The sequence below is a fragment of the Onychomys torridus genome, chromosome 5 (assembly GCF_903995425.1).
Source record: "Onychomys torridus chromosome 5, mOncTor1.1, whole genome shotgun sequence".
NCBI classification, from domain to species: Eukaryota; Metazoa; Chordata; class Mammalia; order Rodentia; family Cricetidae; genus Onychomys; species Onychomys torridus.
In genome coordinates, this window is record NC_050447.1 from 81,566,844 (window position 1) to 81,582,059 (window position 15,216).

Here is a 15,216-nt window from a genome sequence, read left to right on the forward strand (position 1 = left end):
AGTAGCAATAGCCTATAATGTTTTGAGAATCTCTTTGGGGAAGCATTGTCAACCCAGAAGGGGAATTTTTGTTTTATGTTTTAAAAAAAATATATTTAATATATAATTTATATGAACACAATTATATACAAATATATTCATTATATAATATAGAAAAACATAAATTTATATACTTAATATATATTAAGATACATAATAAAATAATAATTTTGTAATACTGACCTGCATGTATTATAGATATTTTTATATAGAAAGTTCATATATGCCAGGCATTTTGCTGCACACCTTTAATTTCAGCATTTGGGAGGATGAGACAGACCGATCTCTGTGAGTTTGAGACCAGCCTGAGCTACATAGCGAGTTAAGAATTGTTGGGCAATATGAAAAGTCCTCTCTCAAAAAGACTTACATATCTTTATTTTTTTTTTAAAAAAAAATTCTGTAGTAAACTAACTACAGAAACCATGCATCCAGCTCCAGATCTTCAGGTATGAGCACATAACCTGGAATAACTGCGCAAACCTGGAAAGCTAATGGGACCACTAGGGAAGAGGCACAGCTGCAATAGAGGGGAAAATAAGGCACTCGTGGTCTTCCTTCAGTGGGAAAAGGGAGGGAGAGGAGAGAGTGTGTGTATAAATGAACCTTTGTGGGAAATGGGAAAAAGGGAGGGGACTCAAAATAGGAAAGGAGAGGAGAGAGAGCGCCACCTTGTTGTACATGTGTGTCTAAATGAACCTTTGTTTTACTTTCTGGTCATTATTATTTCACAGAGGTGACACTAAATAGTCCAGGTTGGCCCTTGTTGTCCTTAGCGTCTTGAGTCCTGTGATTATGGGTGTTAGGTGCCCTTGAACCCTCTGACACTTACTGAGACTGTTGTCCGTGCTTTTGAGGGAACTATCTGAACATTGATATTCAAAATTCTTTTTTATCTTTGATTGTTGTTGCTTCCCCATCATGTTTGGTGTATGCTAGCATCTTCAGCTTATTAATTTATATGTCTCTTTTTAATTTTTTTCCCTTAGTGCCTTAATACGTCCTGGTCGTTTTGACATGCAAGTTACAGTTCCAAGGCCAGATGTGAGGGGTCGGACTGAAATTTTGAAATGGTATCTTAATAAAATAAAGTTTGACAAATGTGAGTTCAATTCCTTGATTCTAACATTGTTATTTCTGGAAAATGGGAATATATTTAGCCATCCTGTTTGTGGTCCTTATTTGGTTTATGCCTCACACCAGTTAATTTTTTTGTCCTCTTTATACCCATTTATATTTGCATTCTTCAGTTTGTATATATTCCTGATAGTATTTTATTCTTGAATCTTGATTCCAAAGGAAATTTTGATTGGAGTTTATAGACAGGCATATATAGATTAAAAATATAAAATACAAAAAAGAAAAAAAAAGGCTCCATTTAGCAATACGGAACAAGGCTCATGAAAACATGGAGCCACTTGAAAATAAGTGACAGTAGTATAAGCTGCAGTAATTTTAAGAATGTGTCTTGAATCAGCCTGTACAACTAAGTTTGTTTCCTATCATAAAAGGAGACCAAGGTGTTTCAAGGTGATATTTAAGAGAACAGAATTTTGACTCTGAGCTTGCTTTTTAAATTTGTGGTCAGGCTGGACATTAGTATAGGGCATATTTAAGATGTATTTTTATATTTGTGTGTGTAACTGTCCACATGTATTTATACCACATGCACAGTACCAGTAAAGGCCAGAGGAGTAGCTGACCTTTGGATGCTGGGAACTGAACCTGGGCTCTCTGCAAGAGCAGTTGGTGCTCTTAACTGCTGGGCCATCTCTCCAGGCCCAGTGTAGGTCATATTTGAAATTTCTAATTTCATTTCTAGCAAGTCTACTTTTTGTTTTCAGAAAGTTAATAAAGTTTAGGACTTTTCTGGAAGTTTTATTATTGACATAAGAATTTATTATTATTACCAATATTATTACCAATGGTATCAATTAGTATATATTAACATAGTGTCATATTTTGATGCATAACTTTTAGTAAATTCAATTCTAGTTTTAAGATATGTATTTTAAGTTGTAATTCAGAGTAATTGTGTTTTTTCTACCTTTAAAACATGGTGGAAGAGCTTCTGTTTAGTGGTGGAGATTTATTGTGTTCTCTTTGTCTATAGCTGTTGATCCAGAAATCATAGCTCGAGGTACTGTTGGGTTTTCTGGAGCAGAGTTGGAGAATCTTGTGAACCAAGCTGCTTTAAAGGCAGCTGTTGATGGAAAAGAAATGGTTACCATGAAGGAACTAGAGTTTTCAAAGGATAAAATTCTAATGGGTATGCCTTCCTTCCCATCCCCTTATCCTGTAGTTCATTTTTTTTTTTTTTTTTTCTTTGTTTCCATCTTGCCCTGCCTTTTTTTTGGAGACTGACTTTCATTCTGTAATCCAAGCTGGTCTGGTGGCCCTCATTTCTACTAATGTACTTCAGGCTGGCTGTGAACTCATGGTAGTCATCTTGCCTCAGCCTTCTGAGTGCTGAGATTATTAATGTGAGTGAGCCACTATGCCTCCATCCTCCATAATGAGTGCTCATGCATTCTCTTGTGTGTGTCTCTACCTTCCTGTTATCACAGTTGTAGTTGGAGACCTTCTCTCCAGTCCCCGCCAAGCCCTGTCAGTCCGACAACCCATTTATAAAATAAACACATAGACACTTATATTATTTAAACTGCTTGGCCAATAGCTCAGGCCTACTGTTGTTTAGCTCTTACTCTTATATTTAGTCCATTTCTATTAATCTATACTTTGCCATGTGGCTTGTGGCTTACTGGTACCTTACATCTTCCTTGTCATAGCAGTGGCTGGCAGTGTCTCTCTACCCAGCCTTCCCAGAATTCTCTTCTCTGCTTATCCCGCTTATACTTCCTGCCTGGCTACCGGCCAATCAGCATTTTATTTACACAGAGCAATATTCACAGCACACAGTAAATCATGAGCTAGCCTGGAACTTATTCTCTTGCCTCTGTAGTGCTGGGATTATAGGCTACCATGCCCAGCAGTTAAGTATACCTTTCTAATATAGTACATTATTTATCTTAGGACCAGAAAGAAGAAGTGTGGAAATTGATAACAAAAACAAAACCATAACAGCCTATCATGAATCTGGTCATGCTATTATTGCATATTACACAAAGGATGCAATGCCAATCAATAAAGCTACAATCATGCCACGGGGGCCCACACTTGGACATGTAAGTTTCCTATGGACCTTCCTCCCCCCTCCCCCCATTACTTTGGTTTGAATTCAGAGACTCATGAATGTGAATCAGCCTCTCACCACTGAACCACATACCAGTTTAGTTAAGGGTTTTGTTTTGTTTTTTAGTTTAGTTGGATTTTTTGTTTGATTTTGTTTTGTTGGTTTACTTTCTTTGAAGCAGGGTCTCACTTCTCCCTTTGTAGCTCAGGTTGGCCTGAAACTGCATGTCGTTGGACTGGCCTGAAACTCGTAATCCTGCTTCACCTTTACAAGTCCTAGGGTCCCATGTTTGAGCCACCTCGACTTAACAAACCTCATTTTCTTTTTTTAAAATTCACTTTGAAATATACCTTTCTAGAAGCTTATGTAGGAGATTGTGACTTCCTAATGATTTTTAATCCTTTCTGATTTCCTGAACAGTATTGAAATAAGATCCATTTGCTATAATTTTCTATCAGTGTACTTTTATAATATATTTCAGGTATTACATATTTCCATGAAAATATAATTGAAGAGTGATTATAGACTATAATTTTTAAATATCTAAATAAACTACTAGACATGAAGACACATTTTATATCATAGTGGCTGGTTTCATAGTTGTTCTAAGGTACTTTAGTAATGCTACGTCTTGAATCTTTCTAATATTTGACTACTTCAGTATTTTTATACAGCTGGAAAAAAGTCCTATTGCATCATTATGTAGCTGCTGTTTGTAAGATACATCTACACAGAGAATTTTCTTCGTTTTTCATGTTGGTTTCATGTCATAAAGATTTTATGTCATTAAGTATTTTATGTTACTTGATGACCACGTCTGTCAAATCACTTGGCTTTCAGCATCATCATATTGAATACTATCTGGAAAAACTGAATGACTTTGGTTATGAATATAACTGTTTCAGAAGTGTATCTGATGTCTTTCCTTTATTATTGTGTGGTTATTATGAAATTGTGTAGGTCTCACTGTTGCCGGAGAATGACAGGTGGAATGAAACCAGAGCCCAGCTGCTTGCACAAATGGATGTTAGTATGGGAGGGAGAGTAGCAGAGGAGCTCATATTTGGAACTGACCATATTACAACAGGTTGGTTTTGATAGTACATTTACTTCAAATTCATGTTTATTCATTTAAAGATTTTTCAAAAGTTATGTTTATGTTTTTAATCTAGGTGCTTCTAGTGACTTTGATAATGCAACACAAATTGCAAAAAGGATGGTTACCAGATTTGGAATGAGTGAAAAGGTAGTTGGTCTCCCATGTCATTCTTTGATAAGTTTGTGAGTTGACAGCATTCTTTTTCCTTGTCTGATTCCTAATTCATTTGAGACTTACTCTAAGCATTGCTCTGAGTAGTAATAAAGTGCTAAATTAAATTATTTAGTTCTTTTATCTTTCTGAACTTATTTTACATTTTCAATATCATTGTGACCCATGAGGCACATGAACTATGGATTTCTAGATTTGGGAGAGCTGCCAGGGTTTTCTGAGAAAGCACTTAAAGGACTTCAGTTTTTATATCATACATTTGCTATTTTGATTTGTCCCTATGTTTTCCAAAGTTGATATTTCATTGCACTCAACATTTTTATGTTGTATTATTGCATTTCTTGTCTGTCGTCCCCCCCCCACCTCCATTTATATAGGCTAGTACTTTGCTAAATTTCTTGGTAGTAATTTGTTCAATTTATTCCTTTTGATTTTAGCTTGGAGTTATGACCTACAGTGATGCAGGAACACTAAGTCCTGAAACTCAATCTGCCATTGAACAAGAAATAAGAATCCTTCTACGGGTAATACTTTTCTGAGCTTGATTATTAATTTTAATTTTTATATTTTTATTTTTTTGGTTTTTCAAGACAGGGTTTCTCTGTATAGCTTTACACCTGTCCTGGATCTCGCTCTGTAGCCCAGGCTGCCCTCGAACTCACAGAGATCCACCTGCCTCTGTCTCCCGAGTGCTGGGATTAAAGGCGTAAGCCACTACCGCCTGGCTAATTTTTACTTTTTTAATTAAAAAAAAAAAAAATCTGCCTAAGTACTTTAAAAAATAGAGGGTATAGTTCATTAGTAGAGAGTGCTTTGCCTACCTTATGAAATGCCTTGGGTTTAGCCCCCAGCACTACAAACATAAATGAGTGACGATAACTAGTGTTTCTAAATCTCATCCTATCAAATATTAGAGGGAAAGAAACACTGAGTGTGCTCAACAGATACTGATAAAGATTTGGGAATATGTTTCTGTTGGTAGTGATTGCCTAGCATGTACAAAACACTAGGTTTGATCCCAGTACCACAGAAGCTAGGCATGGTAGCACATGGAATCTCAGCACTTGGAATATGTAGGCAGGAGGATTAGAAGTTCAGGGATACCCTTGACTACATAGTACATTTGAAACTAGCCTAAAAAAAAAATAGTTACGTAGATTTAAAATATTATGTATCAGATAGGAAAGGTAAGAGAACAGCTGAAACCATTTTCCAGATTTCTGCCTCTGGTAATTATATTGTTTATACCATTAACTGAAGAGCATGGAGACCAAACTGGGATGCAAGCTCTTGGTGTGGGTAGAATGTTTTTGTTTAATAAGAAGCTGCTAAATTTGGACATCATAATGAAGATTCTAAGTTAGAACTAGGTATGTTGGTCTGGACTTACTAGAAAGGTTGCTCATGTATTCTTAGGTACTGAAGTTATCCATCCCTTAAGGTAGCTCTTGGAATGAAGGAAAAGGTCTGTCAGTGTCTATTGAGTGAGGAATATCATCAGTATTAATTAGAGGGCTTGTCAAGGGAGTTTGGTAGCCAATATTCAAATGGTTTGACCTTCAGAGGAGTAGTGCTTTCTGCAAGAGATAGAAGTGGTGATGGGAACAAAGAAGTTTCTGGATTAAGAGTAGGAATTTTAGGAAAGCAGTCTTCCAAGGAAACAGACAGGCTTTAATTAACTGCTGGAGGGAAAAGAAAGAAATGCTTAGTAGTCACAATGGAGAAAATGAACATTCTGGAAAGGCAGAGACTCTTGCAACATTTCCAAACTCTACTCTTGTGGTACATTCCACATGCTGTTTATATTCTTATGTATAAACATTTCATGTTTTCAAACAAAGCTTTTAAATGCTTTTTTAAAAGTATAAATCAACACATTTTAAAGCCACATTGGTTTTATTTTCTCCTTACCTATGGTTATTGCATCTCTATATTTTCTTCTATGACTTGCTTTTCTCTTTCAGGAATCATATGAACGAGCAAAACATATCTTGAAAACTCATGCAAAAGAGCATAAGAATCTAGCAGAAGCCTTGTTGACTTATGAGACTTTGGATGCCAAAGAGATTCAAATTGTTCTTGAGGGGAAGAAATTGGAAGTGAGATGATAACTCTCTTGATATTGTTGGTTTTATTACGAGAATATAAGTAGCCCTGCAGTCTCTTTTTGCAACATTCTTCAACCCCCATTCTTGACTTGGTATATAACTCAAGGATGTGAAACACTTTGTCAGTCTTCTGTCACATTATCTGATTTTGGTTATTCCCATGATGACACCCATTGAAGATTAGTAGCCCATAGCAAGTACATGAAAACACAATAAATAAAAAACTGTCAGGATTAAAGACAGATTGTTTGAAAAATGTCAGTCAATCATGTTAAAAGTAAGCAATCATTTTGTGGTTGATTACTTGAAGTGAGTGAAAATTGTGCCTTTATCTACTGGTAAGTATTTTTTTTTTTTTTTAAATTTGCAAGCTAAAATAATTGAAAAGCTATCATCTCCTGATAGTTATATTTCTCTTTGGTAAAAAATAAATGCCATGGGTAAATCAATTTCTGCATATATCAGTGGAAATCATTAAGATGTACTTAATTATGTTCTTAATTGACCATGTAAAATGGCCTTTCAAAGAAGCTTTTTGAATTGTAAACAAAGATATAATCAGAATTTAAATGATTATAATATTTTGAAAATGCAGCATGCATGCCCATTTTCTTTCAGATTGTACTATCTCACTGACAAAATTGGTTTCAGAACACCAGTATTTTATGACATAAGTAACAAAGTATATTCTGAATAATTGTATAATTACATTTAATCTCAAAATCAAAATGAAACCAAAAACTCAATTCCTTTTAAGAGGTCTTTCAACTTCTACCTTGTCATAGTTGGAAGGCTTTTGCATCTGCACATATTACAGGATTTATTAGTGATTTCATCTTTAAATCAGTAGAATGTAGAGTGCATTGTATTGGTGTTATAACCAAATTACATTCTTGTAGGAACTATTAAAATACATTCAGTTTTCTCATTGAGGATGTACATGGTCTTCTTTGAAGAAGATAAGTATAATTAAAGGGACCTTGTTACATGATATTCTTGGCCTCTTTAATCTTAAATTTTGATAACAATTTCAGACTGAAAATGTTGGTAGAGCTCCTTTATATTCTTGATCAAGACACATGGATTGTTTTCATTTTTCCTGCTTTTTACTGTTTCCGTTGTCACTCATATTCATGTGCTCATACTCTCTCCTTCCCCTCATTTTCTGCATATTCATACATAACATATATAGAAAACGTTGGTATTTTGTTTTATCTAACCTAACTTAAAACAGTTTTACAGTCACATTGAGTTGTAATTTTCATGTTATAAAACTTGTTCATTGTAAATATATAGACCAAAGACTTTTTTCTGTGTAATCATCCCTACTATTAGGTTTTAGCATATTTTTTTCAAGCTTTCAAAATTCAAAGTGACTATACAAATTTCCTTTGTAGCTTGTGTTATGTGAGGTTTACAGTTTCATCGCCAATCACTATAACGTGATATCTCATCAATGACATCCAAATCAAATACCTCACAGTTCTAGTCTCAGTAAATTATATTGCAAGTTTACTGTGACTTTTGAGTTTTAGTTGGTTTTATTGCTTCTACTTCATGTGTATGCAAAGACTTTGACAATCAAATGTGGATATGGATAGCTGGAGAATTTTCTGCTCTGCATGTCTGGTAAACTTAGAGTATTTTATGAAGTGATTATCAACTTCCTGTGCATTTCTCACATCACAGAAATCTCATGACTGTCTACTCTCATCTTGTTTGCATATTGCAGAGCAACCAACCACTTAAGGCTAGTAAGCTGCTTATCATTGAGATTCTAGATTTACATCAGATCAACTGAATTCTCTTGTGAAAATGAGAATAAGCCTTTTATTTTTCTTGGGGTGTTTTTTGCTTGTTTGTTTGTTTTGGGTCTTTTCCAGAAAGTTCTCTGTACGTAGTGTAGGCTAACCTCCAATTGACCAGCCTGCCTGATCCTTCTGGATGGTTATAGGTATGCTCCACCATTCCTGGCACACAAGTCTTTATTTTACAGGTCTTCCTTCACTGTGGTTCAACTATTGAACCTGTGGGCTGGGAACTGTCCTGAGTAGGCAGGATAACCAGAGAATCTTATTCTTGGTTGCACTCTGGTTTTCATGAAGAAACAAGTCATACTTTGTTGTAGGTCTTCTGTTAATTTCAAGAGTCATGAAATGGTTGTTTGTGATGGTTTGCTTGAGCTTTGTAGTTGACTTTTGTCAACTGAAAATGAATCTCTCCTGGAAAGCACATTCCAACTGAAGCATTTTAAAGTGAGTGGATTTAGAAAGCAGCTTTAAGCTTTCCTGAGCTTATATTCAAAGCCATTCAAATACCTGAATTGAATTGTGGGAATTGGACTCTTCAGCATCCATCCCCAGCATGAACACCCACTTAAATAATTCATTATATGTGAAAATACCTTCACTTGGATTAAGCAAGCTAAATAACTAAGAACCTGGTTGTAGGATAGTAGTAAGAAAACAGGCGTTGAGTAGGATAGAAAAGGCAGTTTGTAACATTCCGTATGTTATACTTGCTCACATCCAGCCTGCAGAGCATGAAGACACAGTTTCCCAGTGGGGAAGAGGGGAGCAAGCACAGAACGTGGGTTAGAACCCAGTATTGGGCTTGCATACCACCATAAAATGCAGTAATGGACAGACCCTACATCCACTCTTCTCTGGTGACGTGAGATGAGCACTGACTGTAATGGCCGTTGGTTCAGAATAACCTGTATTCAAAGTGCTGAGGAAAGCCCTGCCTGCCAGGATATTGTACTTAACGAAACTGACCTTCAGAAGTAAAGCAGTCTCACAGACAAAAGCTATGAGAAGACATCACCTCCTGATTTGTTGAAGAAATGCAAAAGGGAGTTATTCAAATGGAAAGAAACTTGCTAGTACAATATACCTGAAAATACAAAAGTCTGATAAAAGTAAACACTTAAATTTAGAGCACTCTGGTGATTGTATTTAAATCACTACTTTTAGTATAGATGTTAGTAGGGAAATATCTACAATAATTTTCAAGAGTTCGTGACAACAGACTACAGATGGTATGTAAAGGGTAGAGGATTATTTTTTCCTATTGAAGTTGCCATCTTAGTTCCTGTCTCGGCTTCCCTTAGTGAGGGATTGTGATTGGGACTTTTAAGCTAACGATGCTTTCCTAGCCAAGTGGCTGTTCAAGGTCTTTATCACAGCAGTAGAAAGCAAACCAAATGAAAAGATGAAATAGCAAGTGGCAGATGATAAAAAGGAAAACACCATCAAGTCAGGTGCACAAAACATCCAACAGAAGCTGACTGGGAGGCAGCAAAGTGGAGTTCTCCATGGAGTCTCTGGAAAGAGCAGAATGGTTCTTCAGGTGAGCCTTTGAAGTAGAAGAAGAAATAGCAGAGACATACCAAATCAGGTGCAAGAATATCCTGCAGAAGTGTACTGAGAAAGATGGGCCAGTTGCTGGAGTTTCCAGTTGAGTGCCCTCTCTACTCTGTGCCAACTTGTGGATCAAATTCCTGTGACTAAATTTCTGAATTTTCTTCCTCACTGTAGGCACTTCAACATTATGGAATAAACAATAGTAATGACATTTGGTAATTGTTTATCTTCAAGCTGATTTCAAGGACACTGTTTTTATTCCTGGCCTGTTTTACCCCCTACCCCCAACAGTGGTGGGAAACTACCCCGAATGTTTCAACAAGGGGCCTTGGAGGACACTATGAGACAAACATTTGAGTCTGAAATGGGGGCAGTGGGAGGCTGCCTCACTTCTAGAGTCTGCTCACTGAACCCTAACAACACATGACAATTTATCATAGTCATAGTATGTATTACATTTTGCTCGTAAATTGCTTATAAGTTGGAATAGGATATTTCTCCCTCAAGTCAGTTTGTAGCAAGTAGCATATTGACTTTATGTATTTCAAGCCGAATGCAATGAGCCCAGTCTTTAGTTAATTTGGCAGTCGTGCAGCCAGTTGTAAGACCATCTATGTACCTTTAACTCTTAACATTTTAACATAGTTAATATACACATTTATTTTATAACATTTCCCCTTCAAGGATTTGGGACCCAGGTGTTTAGGACATGGGGTGATCAGTCTTGGCTGCATGGGAAATGAATAGGGATAATGAATGAGCTGGGTGCGTCCCTCTGGGGTTCATACTAAGAGTAGGTGAAATGAATGACTAGGGTGATCTAACAGCCCTTGGTAGATGGAGGTGGTTGGTTGTGGCTAACATCCCTTTGCCAGCACTTGAAGTTTTAGGTACTGGAATTTGGAAGGTGCCAATCATAAATGAACAAGAACCAAAGACAAAATGCATTAAGAATAGGGTAGCATATGAAGCTTCAGGACAATTTGATGAATTCTTAAAGAAACAGACCTGATTAGCTATTTAAGGAGGTAGGTTTTATTTTATTAAAATATAATTACATCATCTCGCCCCTCCATTCCATTTTCTTCTCCAGCTTCTCTCGTGGTCCACTGCCCCTTGCTCCCTCTCAAATCTCTGACCTCCATTTCCTTTGTTATTGTCACACACACGCGCACACACACACAATCTTGCTGGACTCTCCTCTGTTGCTTGTATGGATGCCATTTCAGGGCTGACCACCTGGTATTGGATGACCTGGTATTAGAGGGGCTCCTCCCTTGGAGCAGACTACTCTGGTTGTCAACAGCCCTTTAAAGGTTCCCTATAGTTCTTTGTCTCAGGGTGGGGCCCTGTGAAAATTTTCCCTCCCACAATGGCCTGTCTACTGGTGGTGGTCTTGTCAGGTCTTGGAACTCCTTACCTGTTAGCCACAGAGAGCGGAGGGAAGGCAGAGTTTTGGATCAAGTGTTGAGTGGAGACTGATTTACCTGTAGGCTGCAGAAGCTGAGAGGAAGATACAAGTTTGGGCTGACTGCTTAGTGTCTAGGATCCCTTACCTGTCAGTGCTAGGAGCTAAAAGCAAGGCAAAGATTAAGAACATAGGGTCTAAGGACCACTTCTTAACCTGTTGTAGTAGCTCAGAAAAGGCAGAATGGTGTGAAATGTTAGTATGTAACTGTAAGTGTGTAAATGAATGTATCCTAGTATGTGATTTTTATGTGAGCATGTGTGTTTGAGTTACTGTGTAGTTTTTGTGTATGAGTTTGAAATGATCTGTAAGTATGTGTGTCCATTTGAGTGTGTATAGTTGTGAGTATGCAGGCATATATTAAGAGTACATAGTATATTGTGTGTATTATATGTATTTGTAAAGCTGTGGTTGTGAATTGTAAGAGTGATTTGAGTACAAATGTGTGCATGTTGGTTGTGCACAACAGTTCAATAATATGTAACGTGAGTGTAAGTATGAGTTGGGTGGGTAAGTGCAAGAGTAGAATTGTGATATGCAAGGTGAGAATGTGTTAGTTGTCAATGTCAACATGTTTGAGAGTACAGATGTGTGCATGAGCAGTTGTGAGTGAGTGCAGTAGTGTTCAGTTGTGGGTAAGAATGTGATTTTTGTGTAACTTAAAGTTGTGTCAGTGTCAAAGGTGTGAGTTTTCATTAATTTGAAAGAATTTGGATTTTCTGTGCATGTGCAACTTTTAGGAAAATGGAGCAGTATGTCCTCATTAGACCAGGCTCAGAAAAACACATTTTGTTTGCAATTGGAGTCTAGAAGTGAAGAAATACAATGCATATTAAAGGTGGAGAATTGGGAAAGAAGAATGGGATGGGGTTGGAAGAAGAGCATATGAGATGGTAATGGGGAGGAATATGATCAAATGCATTTTATGCATGCAAAAATATTACAATGAAATCCATTTTATAAGAATAATGTGCTATTAAGAGGGTAGAATTCTAAGCATTGAGTATATTTTCAGAAGGAAGTTTTCTGAGCATTAGGTTTTTATGGTAAGGGAAGTATCAGGATACTATTGTTATTTTTATAAAGTATGTACACTGCTTAGCATAGTAAATGGCAAGTAAAAGTAAGCATTGATGTTTTAAAATAATGAACACCCACTGCCATATTTTAATTATTTGTTGTAAAATTCTCATTTTATTGGTTTTATTTTTTAGTTTTATTTAATTATCTTCAAACTCTCCAGGAATGTTTGTCAGATCATGTGTTCCCAAAGTACACATTTGATTTTATAATTATACAGTGTAAAATGCTAACATGTTTTCATTGTATTGTTTCTTGGAGAAAAGCAGTATGTGATAGAGGGCTTAAGAGATCAAAATGAACAAGACTTTTACAGACAATACAATTCAGTTTTTTTCAGAGCATGTGAACCAATAGCAAGGCTCACACTGACACCCATAAGACAATGTTCAGCAGCCCTCACACACATGGATCATAGCATTGCACATAACTAGGGGCAATTCCTGCCATCAACAGTAGCCTGGAGGAAAGGTGCCATTGCTCTGAACTGAAAGCAGAACCAGAGCACATTTTAATTGGATACCTGCAGCACTGTGCTGGTAGGGTGAGGTAAAGTGCAGGAGCTGTGAACTCATGGGGCTCTCCAGAATGAACTGAGGTAGTGTTGGACAGAAGAGACCTGGAATATGGAAGTTCTATTTCTTGGCTGTCGGCATGTTTGCAGAATTTGGAAATGAGGGTATGGAAGCATTCTTTGCATCGTGTCAGAAGACAGCTACTGCCAGAACTGACAAATCCTGCAAATACCTTAGCCATGTGCTTTATGAAAGGACGCGTTTTCTTCTTAGCCATGTGCTTTGTGAAAGGACTCGTTTTCTTCGTTGATTGAGAAGCTGAGGGAGCTGCTGGAGAGGATGTTTCTCAGGGTGGACAGGAAGTTGGGGGAGGAAGAAGAGGAAGAGAAGGAGCAGGAGACTAGCTGTCTTGGGAGGGAGGAAAGGAAGAGGAGGACAAGGAGGGACTGCCCGGGCCTGAGCCAGGTGGTGTTTGGGACCCAGAAAGCCACTGAATATAGCCATTATAACCTAGTGAGGAAAGATGGGTTGGGGCAAGAAAATGGCTAATTAAAAAACAAAATAAAAAAATTATATTGCTCTTCAAAATTAATCTTGGAATTACAGCAGGTTTTATAGGAGTAAATAGGATAAAACTAGGGAGGACATAAAAATGAAGTCGGCAGAAGAGAGTAGGAAGCTTGCATTAGTGGATATTCAGTTTGCATAGGATGTACATTGGTTTTTCTTCGGTTTTTACTCATCTCTGAAACCATGAGAACAGACTGTTAGTTCCACTGTTGAATTCTTACCCAGACCCGCAGGGACTCCGAGATGTGGAGAAGAATAGAAAGGAGGCTGTTCTGTTCGGAGATTTTCGTGTCGAGCAAGCCCTTGGCATTCTTAGTGCCCCCTTCAGCAGCTTTTCAAGTACTGCGTTCCCATGGCTGCAAGTTGGCCTTGAGCAAATGACCGACAGTCATCCAGCTTTCTGACAATGACATTTTAAAATTTTGTTATTTTTAATTGTGTATGTGAAGGAATGGGCCTGCAATCCAGAAAGCAACGGCTCCTCTGGAGCTACAGGAGGTTTGTGAATCACCTGTGGTGGGCGCTGGAAACCAAGCTAGGTCCATCTGCAAGAGCAGTACGTGCTCCTAAAACTGAGCCATCCCTCCAGCTTCGTCTTCTGATGTTTGAAGCAATGCAGGTCTGCTCTGCAGAGATTTGACAGGCTGGACTATGCGCATGCGCACTGATCTTCACTGGCTTTAGGCGCAAGCATATGTTCATGCACAAGTTCATATCTATAGCTCGTGTTCGGCACACTCTTGCATACTTGTGTCCACCAGCATGGCTTGACAACAGCCATTCCGTCAACTGTCTCTTCAGTTGCTATCAACTGAAACACTAAACCAGAGACTGACTTGAGAGGATGTTGAGGAGACTTGGCTCGTCTATGACAAACAATATTTGGATCAGGAGGGGTGGACTTATCATATCATTGATATCGTGATAAGGAAGGGTAGACTAATTAAAATACGCATGACATTAAAAACAGGAGGGTAGGCTTATACTTTGATATGAGATGGAGAAAGCTGGCTTGTTATAATTACGTTGGTTGATACTGGGGCGGGTAACGGTTGGCTTGCTGTAAACCGTGCCTGCGATGGGAGGAGAGTACAGCAGAATGGGAGGGAAGATGCCTCAGGCCTTCGGAGGCTTCTCTGGGCTCTGTAGAGGTCAGAAAAAGAATCTTGAAGAGACGCCCTTGGGTTTCTGCGACATCAAGGCACCGAGAAACACCCCATACTCTGTGACTCGGGATCCTGCGTATTTAGACATGGCATACTTTCCAGACAACGATCTGCACATGGCAGCCTGTGCAGGAGATTTACCTTTTGTGCGGCTGTACTTAAGTCTGGGGAAATACGAAGTCAATCACAGAGACAAGGAGAATAGGTAAGAGGGCTTTTAGACCTGGGCGGGGGCTGAAGTGGGAGAAGACACCTTTACTGGCTCCCAAGACAAGAACAAGGGCATGAGAACCCAACTCTGCTCCCTGGCATCGCAGGCGCACCTGGGAGAGGATCCATGACCCAGTCAGCACAAGGGAAGAATTGCTTTCCCTTCCCCTAGGAACCCCTTAGAAAGTCAACAGACTATTTAAAAGTGTTAACTAACAAAATTAAATCACAT

The 15,216-nt window shown here is 38.0% G+C and overlaps 1 protein-coding gene across 2 annotated transcripts in view; it reads left to right on the forward strand.

The window, feature by feature from the left end:
• The window catches only part of Yme1l1 (YME1 like 1 ATPase), a 39,965-nt gene extending 29,779 nt beyond the window's left edge, over positions 1-10,186 (forward strand). For both annotated transcript variants that reach the window (XM_036187139.1, XM_036187138.1), the window contains exons 13-19: positions 1,029-1,141; positions 2,153-2,308; positions 3,073-3,224; positions 4,193-4,319; positions 4,405-4,478; positions 4,940-5,026; positions 6,467-10,186. In XM_036187139.1, the coding sequence (XP_036043032.1) occupies positions 1,029-1,141; positions 2,153-2,308; positions 3,073-3,224; positions 4,193-4,319; positions 4,405-4,478; positions 4,940-5,026; positions 6,467-6,610 (853 nt within the window). In that variant the 3' untranslated portion in view covers positions 6,611-10,186. The remainder of the gene's footprint in view (positions 1-1,028; positions 1,142-2,152; positions 2,309-3,072; positions 3,225-4,192; positions 4,320-4,404; positions 4,479-4,939; positions 5,027-6,466) is intronic.
• Positions 10,187-15,216: the final 5,030 nt, after the last annotated feature.